General features: G+C 38.4%; 1 protein-coding gene across 1 annotated transcript in view; it reads right to left on the minus strand.

Annotated features, from left to right (window-relative positions):
* Pkhd1l1 (PKHD1 like 1) overlaps positions 1–12,821 on the minus strand; it is a 142,033-nt gene that overhangs the window by 34,909 nt on the left and 94,303 nt on the right. Inside the window, exons 51-58 of the mRNA XM_035449642.1 lie at positions 10,580–10,731; positions 9,071–9,230; positions 8,021–8,192; positions 6,718–6,806; positions 6,137–6,285; positions 4,027–4,156; positions 2,700–2,818; positions 1,617–1,746 (exon numbers count right to left, since the gene is read on the minus strand). Coding sequence (XP_035305533.1) covers positions 1,617–1,746; positions 2,700–2,818; positions 4,027–4,156; positions 6,137–6,285; positions 6,718–6,806; positions 8,021–8,192; positions 9,071–9,230; positions 10,580–10,731 — 1,101 coding nt within the window. The remainder of the gene's footprint in view (positions 1–1,616; positions 1,747–2,699; positions 2,819–4,026; positions 4,157–6,136; positions 6,286–6,717; positions 6,807–8,020; positions 8,193–9,070; positions 9,231–10,579; positions 10,732–12,821) is intronic.

A 12,821-nucleotide genomic window follows, 5' to 3' on the forward strand; every position in this document is an offset into this window, starting at 1 on the left:
TACTGCTTAAACAGAGATAAATGGCAAACTGAAATTAAGATATCATTTTATTTATATACAAATGCATTCAATATATAGCATATGTTTATATAATAAAATTATTAAAATTAGAAATTAAGGAGCTATTGTTTCCCTTTGTTTCTCTAGATGGTTTTATACTTGTGGAAAAATCTATGAAGCACAAATGCGAGGGAAAAAAAAATCCAGTATTGATTTTTTCGGAGACAGGCTTAATTCACTTAATATGTCTGTTTCCAGTTGCGTGGGTGTTCCTGAAAACGACATAACTTTGCTCCTCTTTGTGTTTATGGTTGAAAATTTACCATATATAAGCACCATATATTCCTTATCCATTCGTCTGTTGATAGACACCTAGGCTGGGTTCAGGACTTAATTATTGTGAATAGTAAGACAAGGAAAGTAAGATCGTATAGGAGGCATAGACTCAAAGTACATTATATACTTGCATGAACACATCCTTATATAAAACAGTGCCATGTACAGTAAATATACACGAATGAAAAAATGAAAGGTAAATAGGGCTTAATACACACACACACACACAAATACACAGGCACGCACACATGCACGCATGCACGCGGCAGAGTTTCTCTGTGTAACTTTGGAACTTTGGAGGCTGTCCTGGCACTTGCTCTGTAGACCAAGCTAGTCTCAAACTCATATAAATCCATCTGCCTCTGCCTCCTGAGCACTGCAATTAAAGGCACTCGCCACCACCGCCCAGCTAAGATTATTTTAAGTAAGAGGTACTTCTAAAAATCTTTCAGCAGGGCGTTGGTGGAGCACGCCTTTAATCCCAGTGCTCAGGAGGCAGAGGCAGAAACCCTGTCTCAAAAAAACCAAAAATTAAATAAATAAATAAACAAAAATTCTTTGAAGGTAGTTTGAAATTTTATCAAGTTAAACATGAAAATATTATCGCAATGCTATTTGAAATAGCTGTTTACTGATGCTATTTTATTTCCAGATCCTAGTCCTGGGATTGCTCTACTTTTATATGCATATTACGTGTGAACCAGGAGTCTGTGTGAATATGTAGTAATGTATCTACATTTACATCTCTTTTGTTTTTATTTATATGCATGGGTGTTTGCCTGCATGTCTATTTGAGTACCACATGCCTGTCTGTGTGCACTCAAGGGCCAGAAGAGCATGCTGGATTCCCTGGAACTGGAATTACAGATGGTTACGAGCCACCATGTGGGTGCCAGGAATCTAACACCAGACTTCTGCAAGGGCTGCCAGTTCTCTTAACTGCTGAGCCATTTCTCCAGCCTCAGGATAAAAGCTTTCAGAAGTCCATGCCGTATTAGGAATTACTTGGAAATTTAGAAAAGAAAAAGACAGGGTCCTGCTCCATAGAATTACATAGTAGGTCTTTGTTGAATATAATGATGAATAAAAAATACATTAGCAGAGGCGATTGGAAGTCAAGACACAAACGGTAGAATCCACTCATACCAAAGCCAACTACTCTGGCAAAAATATTTGTGAAGTTTGATCAAAGAATTACAATTATAGGGGATATAACTAAAATAAGGACATCTCCAGACATTTTAATTACGCGTCCATTTGATTAAAGAGCGGCCACTTACCAAGATGAGTGTAGGAAAGTGTGTCGTTGAGGACGAGAATTTTGTGCCCATGCAAGATTTTAGCAATCCTTCTAGTCTCTGTCTGGTGTAAATCATAGCTTGTGGTAGTTATCACAATATCCTCTCCCTCCTTAGAAAAATTCAAGTGCCAAATGCAAGAGCGATTTTAAAAGTAGGTTTATGTTTCTTAGTAACAATCATTAAACAATTCTAAATTTATATCTTCTTAGCAATCAGGGTATTACAAGAAACAATAAAGTAGTCTTCTAGATCTCTAGCAATAAATGTGCTTTGTTGGTATTAAGAATTCCATTGTATGAACTCCATACATGACACACATGAACACAATCCCATGCCCATAAACACGTGTGACATGTCTTCCACCCTCAACCACCCACACAGAAAGAAACACATACACAATGAATAAGTAAAATGTAAGAAAGTCTAAATAATGAGGTTACTATTTACAGTCTACCATTCTCTCATTTACTGTAGACATTACTTGAATGTCATTGTGCTTCGAAGTTTGTTTTCTTTCCAAATGCTTAGCATATAACATCAAAAATCACAAGTAATGGGGCTGGAGATGTGGTTCAGAAGTTAAGAGCACTGGCTGCTCTTCCAGACATCCTGAGTTCAATTCCCAACAACCACATGGTGGCTCACAACCATCTGTAATGAGATCTGGTGCCCTCTTCTGGCCTGCAGGCAGACATGCGGATAGAACACTGTGCACATAATAAATAAATAAATCTTTTTTTAAAAAGCTGCAAGTGATTAGATAATTGAGGTAACAGTAAAAACATGTTAAAATGATTCTATTGTCGCTTTTGCAAGAATTTACAAATACTTATAGCCAAGGCTCACATATTTTTGTTTTATAACCAACGTACACATGAGACTCTGACATGGTTTGAAGAACTATCGACATCACGATTTTTAACTGTCATCAGGTCATTCCTTGCAAGCTGACTGTAAAATATACACTTCTCATACTGTTAGTTACGGGAAGTGAACAGAGAGGAAACTGTTTCAAGGAGACTGCCGGTCTACCCATCTTATATAATTTGTTTTGTTTTCTACCTGCCAATCCACAGCATCCATAAGGGATAAGATTCTGGAGCCTGCCTCCGCAGTTTCTGACAGTTTGGTTTTATATACCGAATGAGGAAGTCCATGCAGGTCCAGCTCACCAAACACTCCTGAAAGAGAGACATGTTCCTTGTCACACAGTCCTGAGTTAGGAGCTAGCATAGAATGGGACTATTCGCTGATGTATTTAGCAAACTATTAGACATTTGAGAATGAACGGAAGCTGGCTGTACAAAAAGCATTGGTAGTTAGACCACAGTAAGCCCAGCGTGAAAGGAAACAAATCATGAGGCTAAACACACTATTCTGGAAACAATAAAAAAAATTGAAATTAATTGAAGATGTACACAAGTGATTAAATAGGCTTCAATTGTATTAATTGTGAGGAACAATAGTCTAAAAGAAGGAGAGTTTCATCTGTTGGCACTGATTGATCCGGACCATATATTCCTAATATGATAGCAAAGAAACAAAAGCTGCATCATGCTGTATTTATTTTAACGTGCTTTAACAAAAGGAAAAACACAATAATTATACAAGTATATATACAAGAGGAGCTGAATTAAAACAAAAAAAAATACAAAGTTGTTACCTAACACTAGTTTTCTTCAAGGAAAGAGATCTGTTTTTAATAGTATTTTTTGATACTGTTTTGCAATAATTAGTGTCATTTAAAAAATAAACATAGAAAAACAAATATATTCAAGACTGTGTTTGCCTGCCTCAGTATTGTCATGATAGTCCCATGTGTCTCCTAAATGCATATGCAATCATATTAATAAAAACAGCTGTTAATTATTCTTGTAAGACCTTTGCCTTCTAGATTTAAATAGAACTACTCAGAGGACGCCAATGCCTCGGGGAAATTAAGCTCAACTGCCCTTGTAAGTGGGTAACTGACAACATAGTCAACCGAGCCACAGACTGTTTATCAATACTGAAAATGGAATTATGTGTAGGGAAGGGGTCTTTTATGGGGAAGCCACAAATGAAAAGTAGTATTGCTCATTCATTATCAAGGAATGATTATGAAGACACCAGTCTAGAGAAACTGTAGTCATATAGAGAGCTTTACTAAATTTCATTTTACAATAGCTTATGTTTTGATCTGAAGTATACACATCTATGTCAAGTTACTAAATTGTAACGTGACATTATTTAATATTTTTAAGTCTCTGATCCTTGTGTGTTTAGCATAAATGAATGGCTCTAACAGATTGTGATGCCATGGTCTCATGTGCTAAGTACTTTAGTGCTGTGTATTTTGAAATAGAAGAAGGAAAAAGACAAGAGACATTAAGTGTATGACAACACATACCTAAGACCTTTGCTCCTTGATTTGGCCCTTCCGGAAAAGCCCATTCTGGGGTAGAATGATTCCCTCGAAGAACAATCTGTAATTCTCCTTTAAAAGGGTTATCTTCCCAGCCACCAATTAATCTACCTCCCTGCAGTGAAGCAGAATGTTAGTACTTAAAAGAAATTGAGCAGGAGAAAAAATGCATCCATTAAAAAGAAGAATAAGAAGTTGAAGCCTCCCTAGCAAATGGAGGGGTTCTGTTCTATCAGTATTGTAGCTGGAAGTGACTTTAAGCCATTAGCCTTAGGATGGTTAGCCTAAATGTTTTTCCAAAGTCACATTCAATGTCTATTTGCTGTCAGAAGCAGACCTAGAACTCAGATCTCTGAAGACCTAAGCTACCGATGTTAGAACAGACTGCATTGTAGCTGGATGCATAGGTCAAACACAATAGGCTAACACTGTCTAGGCCGTACCAATCAAGCGATGGCTGTCATCAAATGAAGCTAATGTAAGATTTCATCTCTATAAATTATAAACTTCAGCATCCACACTAAACCCATGAATTGGTTATTTTGGTTTTATTTCATAGGTAGAAAAACTGATGCTGAAATGAAAGTGGTCAGATAACTTTTCCAACGTTACTCAATTAATTAACAGTGAAGTTATTTTGGTTGTGAGCCTAGTCTTTAATGGCTGAGCCATGACATGTAAAAGAAGCTTGTTTCTAATTTAAAATTGGTCTAATTATAATTATAAAAATAAACAAACAAAAAACCAGTGAAGTAAGGACACAGATACAGCCCTATTCCACAATCTTAGGCTCTGTAAAGCATCAAAAGGAGCTTCTGTTCTTTATCCTACCATAAAGAAAAGTTTGCTGTGTGGTGGTGGTGGAGCATGTCTTTAATCCCAGCACTGGGAGGCAAAGGCAGGAGGATCTCTGTGAGTTCCAGGCCAGCCTGGTTTACAGAAAGAATTCTAGGACAGGTAGGGTTGTAACACAGAGAAATCCTGTCTTGAAAAACCAAAGGGAAAAAATAAAGCTAGCAAATTCTCTTTAATGTAACATTTTTATTAATTCTTTGGCAATTTCATCCAATTATTTTGGGTCCTATTCTCCTCCCACACCTCCCTCTAACTCCTGTCCATCCAAATCCACACCTACCCACCCACACACCCCCTCCCAAATTCATGTCTTACTTTTTACTTAAATTTTTATAAATAACCCACCCAAACCAATTTGTGCTGCCCATATACTCATGGGTATGGGGCCATCTACTGGAACACGTTAATGTGGCCACGACCCCATGGTAGGGAGCTCAGAGGCTTTGGGGGTGAACCTACTATTATTATGCAGCCAAATGGACATGGTATCAAACCGCTATCTCCATTTATATTTCTCTACCCATGGACTGCTAGTTCATCTCTCAGAACTCATCAGGGAAGTTTATTTGTGCAATAAATGCTCTTTAAAATAACCCCTAATAGCTTTTATTTTTGTTCAGCCATTCTTTTCTCATAAATAGTAATAGAATGACAAGACAATTAAGCTGATTAAGCTGTTACAAGCTCAAGACCACCTGAGGTTTATAGAAGAAAGGGGTGACCATTCGAAGCAACTGAAGCAGTCCACTGGTTACTCTTGCCTTCATAATCCTTTCATAATCTCATCTGAAACCCTGTTAGTTTTCATCTTTCTCTCCAGAACACCTACGGATTTGGCATTTGTTGGTGTGAACTCAGAGTTAAGCTTTATACAATGATATAAATATTTTCAATAGAACTAAAACAGGGACAAGCACACACTCAAGTGTATGCTGACAATTTTCTCAGCAAGGAAGATGAAGCCATAATTTAAAAGAGAGGAGAAATACATTGGAGGTGTGTGATGCTTGCATTTTCTGGGCTACAACAGCTCTCTCTCTCTCTCTCTCTCTCTCTCTCTCTCTCTCTCTCTCTCTCTCTCTCTCTCTCTCTCTCTCTCTCTCTCTCTCTCTGTGTGTGTGTGTGTGTGTGTGTGTGTGTGTGTGTGTGTGTGTGTCTACATGCTGATTACTAATTCATTACATTTTCATTTTGGAAATTAATAAGATTAATAATATAAATGTCAAGACTTCACTCCCACCTGCACTGATATGTAGGTAGCATTCAAAACAACTTTTCTGTAAGAAGGGGTTGCAGATTCCACCTCAGATCTGTCTTCCAGTTCTAGAACTCCCCAAATAATGAGCTTTTCCATTGGGGGTATATCTGTGTCAGCTACAATCCATGATCCTAAAAAGCAATAAGAAATGCCATGCAACACACACGCACTGAAGCTCATGACAAAACACTGGCAAGCTCACTCTGTGATTTCTTTCCACTCGGTGATTTCTGTTTCGCACAGAAAGCACGGCGTTGTGATTTTGTTGCTGTTGTATTTAGTTGCTGTTTCTGAAGTTGGCCCTGAACTCCTGTGCTAAAGCAAGACTCCTTTCTTGGTCTTCGGAGTCTCAGGGAAAACTGGCAATGCCACCATGCCCAGCTCATGTTATCATTAATAAGCAAACCTGGAGATTGTGCTTCATACCTGAGACACGTATCTTTACAGTTCCTCGTCCCTACCATGCTTAAAGACAGAGACATAACTACCAGCACACCTGCTCTACCACAGCATTAATGTAACCTAAACGCTAATATTTTAGTTCTGTATACTTGTGCGTTTACCTTCAGGGATAACCACATTTGCTCCTGGGTGGGGTATGGTATAATTGTTCTCTGGAGATGATTGCCAAAAGGACTCATTTGACCATAAACTGAAAAGGAAAGTAATACTTCCATTAGTGGTCCCCTCTATGTATTCAGTGAGCTCTTTCTTAAGGCATGGCATTACATTAGATGTCTTCAGAATGGCCGGGTGTGAATCACGTATTTAATAATTTTACCAACTAGGCAACTTCATATGTACAATTAGAGGTATTCACAAAACGTTTACAAACCTTATACTGTTATATTGAACAATATCACTTTTAAACATTGGTTTCGCACAAAATCCTTATTTTGATATGTTGCAGTTTAATTAAACTAATTGAATTTAATTTGAAATATGCTGTAAGATTTGACCTTAGGAAATTGAAAAGCAGTGTGCATCCTGTATCTCTTTATGGGTCCCTGGCAAATGGTGCTATTTCACCAAATACACTTGGAGGATGTATTTAGGGAGATTCTGTGGATGGAAGGGCAGGAAGAATGACCTCTAACTTGACAAAGATAAATTGAGGTTATGCCCTGGATAGTGGCAGCATAGGGGTTTGGGGTGATAGGTTTGCACCCTGAATGAAGGCTGCATTGAATTGAAATAAACATGGAAAGAAAGGGCCTTGCCCTGTTTGTCATTGTGCCTTCTAGAAACTACTTGCTAATGAAAATTTTCCTAAGGGATGTAATTATAAAGTTGGTATCTTCTTGCTGCAAGTGACTAGTACTGAAATGTAGGAGAGCCATTTACACACAAATGTAGAGAGCTGTGAAATTTGATCAGAGAGAGAAGGAATTTTTAACTAGAAGAATTAAACTTTGAGATCCATACTTGAAAAAAATCAAGGCTCTCTTATGAGTTTGACAGGGTATCCATCAAAACTGACACCCCCTAAGACAGCTTTGTGACAGTGAGGAAGCAAGAGTGGACACGTCCAGAGTCAGTTCAGAACTCACACAACTCACTTACGTCACTGGACTTCATTTCCTCCCCTATATAATAAAGGCCTGGGCACAGCTCTCACAATCCAAACTAGCTTTCCATGAATGTAAGACTGTCAGCAACTTTTGCCTCCAATTTTCATGAGCTTTCTCGGTTTTGTCACTGGGAGTGGAAGTGGATTACAAAATGAGAGAAGTATGGGCCTGGGTGTCTTTTTGTGAACCCAAAGTCATTGTGTAGGAGAAAGGCAGTTTGATCTCACCCAGGAGAGATTATGAATAAGACCGCACAAGAGGCATCAAAGGTATTAGCTGAAGAAAGCTTCCATACTTGTAACTGGCTGGCCGTGTCCTGGGCATTGGCTTTCTTGATGGTGGGTGAACGGGAAAGCAGTCTTGGAGAACACAGCAGTAAGCTTGGAAATTAATGATCACATCTTTTGCATCAGGATCTAGCGTCCCAGGAATGGGCTGGCTCTGAGGAAGGTCACTTCTCCCCGACACTGAAGCAAAATCAACATGCTTTACATGAACATACTAAGAGGACGATTACAGGGCTTCAATCTGTGCAAAGTCACAGCCTTTTGGAAACATGAGAAACTTCAACAAAATGGTATCATTTTAAGAGATGAAATATTAAAGAGAATGAAAATGGATTAACAAAACTGATTGTCCTCAGAAGGTAGAGAGATGGTTCAGCTGCTAAAAGCATGGATTACTCTTCCAGAGGACCTATTCTATTTCCAGCACCCACAAGGCCCCTCACAGCTGTCTGTAACTCCTGTTCTAGGTATCTGATGCCCTCTTCTGGCCTCTGTGAGCACAAGGAAACTACACAGTACAAATATACATGTGAAATCAAAACATAAACTAAGCATATGCACATAAAATAAAATGAGTGCCTTAATATTTGTTTAATTTTATTCTTTTATTTATTTTTTGTTTTTTGGTGCTTGGTTTTTCAAGACATGGTTTCTCTGTGTTGTCCCGGAACTCTCTCTGTAGACCAGGCTGGCCTCAAACTCAGAAGTTTGCCTGCCTCTGCCTCCTGAGTGCTGGGATTAAAAGCATGCACCACCACCATCTGGCTTTAATTTTATTCTTAAATGCTTTTATTCTCTAAAAATATTTTAATATTACTGGAATATTTACCAGCTGCCATTATATTAATTTTCCCTAATTCTGTGAATTAATGTAAACAGGACCTTCAAAAATAACAAACAAGCTTTTAAATTAATGACCTTTTCCAGCATAAATCTTGTGTCTAGTATTTTTATTCAACCAATATTTATCAAGTTCTAATAATGTATGTCACACATTTCTATTAAGAAATTGTTCTCATTCTTAGGTAAAACACTCACTCTGTCCAATGAATACATACCCAAGTAATAGAGAGTACTGGTGTTTACTTCAAGATGCCAGTCTCCATTCTTGCTAGTATTCCAGTTCAATGGGTTTGAGGAGCCATTCCTCATATCAACAACATTAAACACATCGGGATTTTGAGTGAAGTTATGTGATATAATTACATAGTCTTCTTCCTAAGATAGTTGTAGAAAAATGTGGCTTGATTTATATAAAAATATGCTGCATAGCCGGGTGTTGGTGGCGCACGCCTTTAATCCCAGCACTCGGGAGGCAGAGGCAGGCAGATCTTTGTAAGTTCGAGGCCAGCCTGGTCTCCAGAGCGAGTGCCAGGATAGGATCCAAAGCTACACAGAGAAACCCTGTCTCGAAAAACCAAAAAAATAAAAAATATGTTACATATTATGACATAGTTTTAACATCATGCACATAGTCCATGTAGTGTGTTACAACCAAGGTTAGTTTCCCGTTTACCTTTCCATTGAAGCTTACATGTCGTTTGACATATTGCAGGTCTATGTCAACAATGCTAGCTCTACCAGCAAGGAAAGAAAGGACATCTCTTCTTTCTTCTTCTCATTTATTTTTTTCTCTCTCCACACACATGCACAGGCTCTCCAATGACATGTACACATGGGTGTGTACGTTGGACATGTATATGTATGTGTATATGTTTTTAAGATATGTGCTTTTTCTATGATAGCTTAAAAGTTTAAAAATAATGCTGGATAGGGTTTCTGGGTCACACAAATACGTAGCATCAGTTGAAGAACATAGGAAGAAACACCTCGGTCAAGATGCTAATCACAATTGCTGAACACTGGAGAACTGAGCTCAGAGTATGGTGTGTCTACTCTCTCTACAAACTTATTTCTTTTCAAAGATAGTAAATATTTGAAAATACGGTGATAGAGATATGTGGTGGGAATACAAACATTGTATTCTGTAAGTAATTTTCTCTATTTAGTTCACGATACAAATAAACCCTTAACGACGACACGCGGGCGACTCAATACGTCTAAGATATTACCTCACCGATAAGAGCAGTCACGCAAAAGCATAGTATGGGATCACGGCAAAACTTGCCTCCTTCTTAGATTTAGAGGAAGTGGTTCATACAAGGTGCGTCACAGGGCTTTAAAAGATTGGTTTGTGAAACCAAGAGGTTGATGAAATGTTCAATGGGCTAGAATACTTGACGTGGAAGCAAGATAATTCGAACTCAAGACTTGTGCTGCCAGTGCAGGAGGGCACAGACTGGAGGACTGCTGGCGCTTTCTGGCCTCCAGGCTGAATAAGAGAGACTGTCTGAAGGGAGATCCCCTATCTCAAGCTACACAGGTCAACACCGATAAAGATGTAGATGCTCCCATATGCAAATATACCACACATATGCACATATACCACAATACATAAACTCACGTATGCATGCATACACACCCAGAAAGGGAAAGAAAAATGATGGGTGTGGGTGTGAGGAAGACAGAGTAGCCTGCTGTTTTGTTCTTCGTAACTCTCTATTTACCTTAAATCCGTAGAAAGTGGATGTGTATGATATATTGGTTAAGTGTTCCGCGCCTCTAAAATACCAGTTGATGTGATTTGCGTTTGGAATCAGCGCCATCCACCCAGACATATGGGTCAGCCGTTTCTTCTGGAAGGGAACGATGCTAGTGCCTGTAGGGGAACACGAAATAAGCAGTAACCATAATCTCCACCTTCATGAAACGCCTCCATTTTTGAACAAGAGAGAAAATACAAAAATCTCATCTTCTGGTTGTGCTGGGACAGAAAAGGAAGGAAGATGAAAGTAAGTCCATTCCTGTAACTATCTCTCTGGGGAGAGTATGAGGTCTTGGTGGTCTCCGGGGCACCTAGTGAAGAGCATGGTTTCTGCAAGTCAGCCTACATCATATAGGCACTTTCCGACTCCGGGTTTCTCTGCCTTTCCTCACTTCACCCTTTCAAGACCAGCTTGGTAATAGATTTTTAGAGACTATATCAAGGTGATGTTTGCTACAATATACTTCATACAGAAATACAAATTTCTATATGAGGCCTGGGGGACAGAAGTATAATTTTTTTTTTTTTGATTTTCAAGACAGGGTTTCTCTGTGTAGCTTTGGAGCCTATCCTGGCACTCGCTCTTGTAGACCAGACTGGCCTTGAACTCACAGAGATCCGCCTGCCTCTGCCTCCCAAGTGCTGGGATTAAAGGCATGTGCCACCAATGCCTGGCTCAGAAGTATAATTTAAGTTGCTTGAATAATTTACCACCTCTTTCTTATTCTCCAGATCCTTACCAATTCAAAGAGTGAAAGTCACTTAGCTGAGAGAAAGGAACAGTGGCTGTTTCAAAACTACCATGCTTGTACGATCCTTCATCTAGAAAGGGAGCCATGAAGGTAGGTGATGGATTGAACCTTTGTTCAGTCTCAAAGCAAGTCCAGGGGTAGGGCACAGGTATTTACCCAATTTCAAACTTCACAGTACAGTAGGTATACAGTTCTGTTTGAAACAAGGGAATTTTTTAAAGGGATATCTAGAGAGGCTCTGATGGGACATTGGAATAATGACATTCCAATATGTCCATGTGGATTTGAGTCGTCACAGGTACTTTTAATGGCTAGCATATCACTGGTGTACTCAAGCTATAAAATTTCAAAACGGAGGAGGCTACTATTGAAATGCCTGATTTTTTTTTTCAAATTACCCGTCACCTTATCGATATGGTTAAATAAATGGTGGTTGGGGTATTTGGAAATACCGAGAGCATAGTAAAGTGCCATTGTGTAATTATTTGCAACATATTGAAGAAGAATGTTAAATATTCATACCACAAAAGGATAGGCAAGTGCATTTGAGTCTTTTGACAAAGCCTCTTTCTATAGTCATAATTCCTTATGTGTTTGGATTAGACATTCACCAGTACAGATTTAGTTATCCAAAAGCTGCATTATTTGACTTTACCCAGGAAATGGAAAGAATGAAATTTGTAAATACTCTAAAGATTTTGTTTAGAAAATCCTTGATTGTCAAATGCATTCACTCACTATCAGACTCGTCAGTCCATCATAAGGGTATGTGGAAGAGAAAGTTGTTTCATTATAGACAGATATTTACTTTATAAGGATAAGGTATAATTTATGATGGCTCAGCTTAATGAGGTTTCGACTCTACACTGGTATGCCATTAAATAATAATAACTTACTTTCCAACTGATTACATTAGATATTCAAGCCATTATTATAAAACTGGCTTTGTGTTAGACGTCTTTCTGAACCAGGGGCTAATTCAAGTATCTGAGAATGGGCAGGGAAGCTAGACAGAGCCGTCCTATTTAGCACATTATATGAGATGGGTGCCTTTTCAACTTTTCTACATTTTCAGCTAGGAAGTGGTTTATCAGAGTACAACCCATTAGAGGTCAAAGGATATTAGTAATTTCTAAATAGATGGATAAATGGATAGGTATAATAAGAGATAGATAGATTGATATAAGAGATATATAGATATAAGAGACAGATATAAGAGATAGGTAGATAGATAGATAGATAGATAGATAGATAGATAGATAGATAGATAGATTGATAGATGTACAATTTAAGCCACTCAAGGTAGGCCTGCTGAGGTGCAAATGAGAAAAGATATGCTTAGTTACTGGGGGAAGACCCACACTGGCTCTATGATCATTTGAGAGAGGAAAAAGCCATTAGTAAGGACTAAGGGGACTAAGAACCAAGTCTTCGAGACACTAAACAAGACAA

This window comes from Cricetulus griseus, chromosome 10 (genome assembly GCF_003668045.3).
Source record: "Cricetulus griseus strain 17A/GY chromosome 10, alternate assembly CriGri-PICRH-1.0, whole genome shotgun sequence".
Classification (NCBI taxonomy): Eukaryota; Metazoa; Chordata; class Mammalia; order Rodentia; family Cricetidae; genus Cricetulus; species Cricetulus griseus.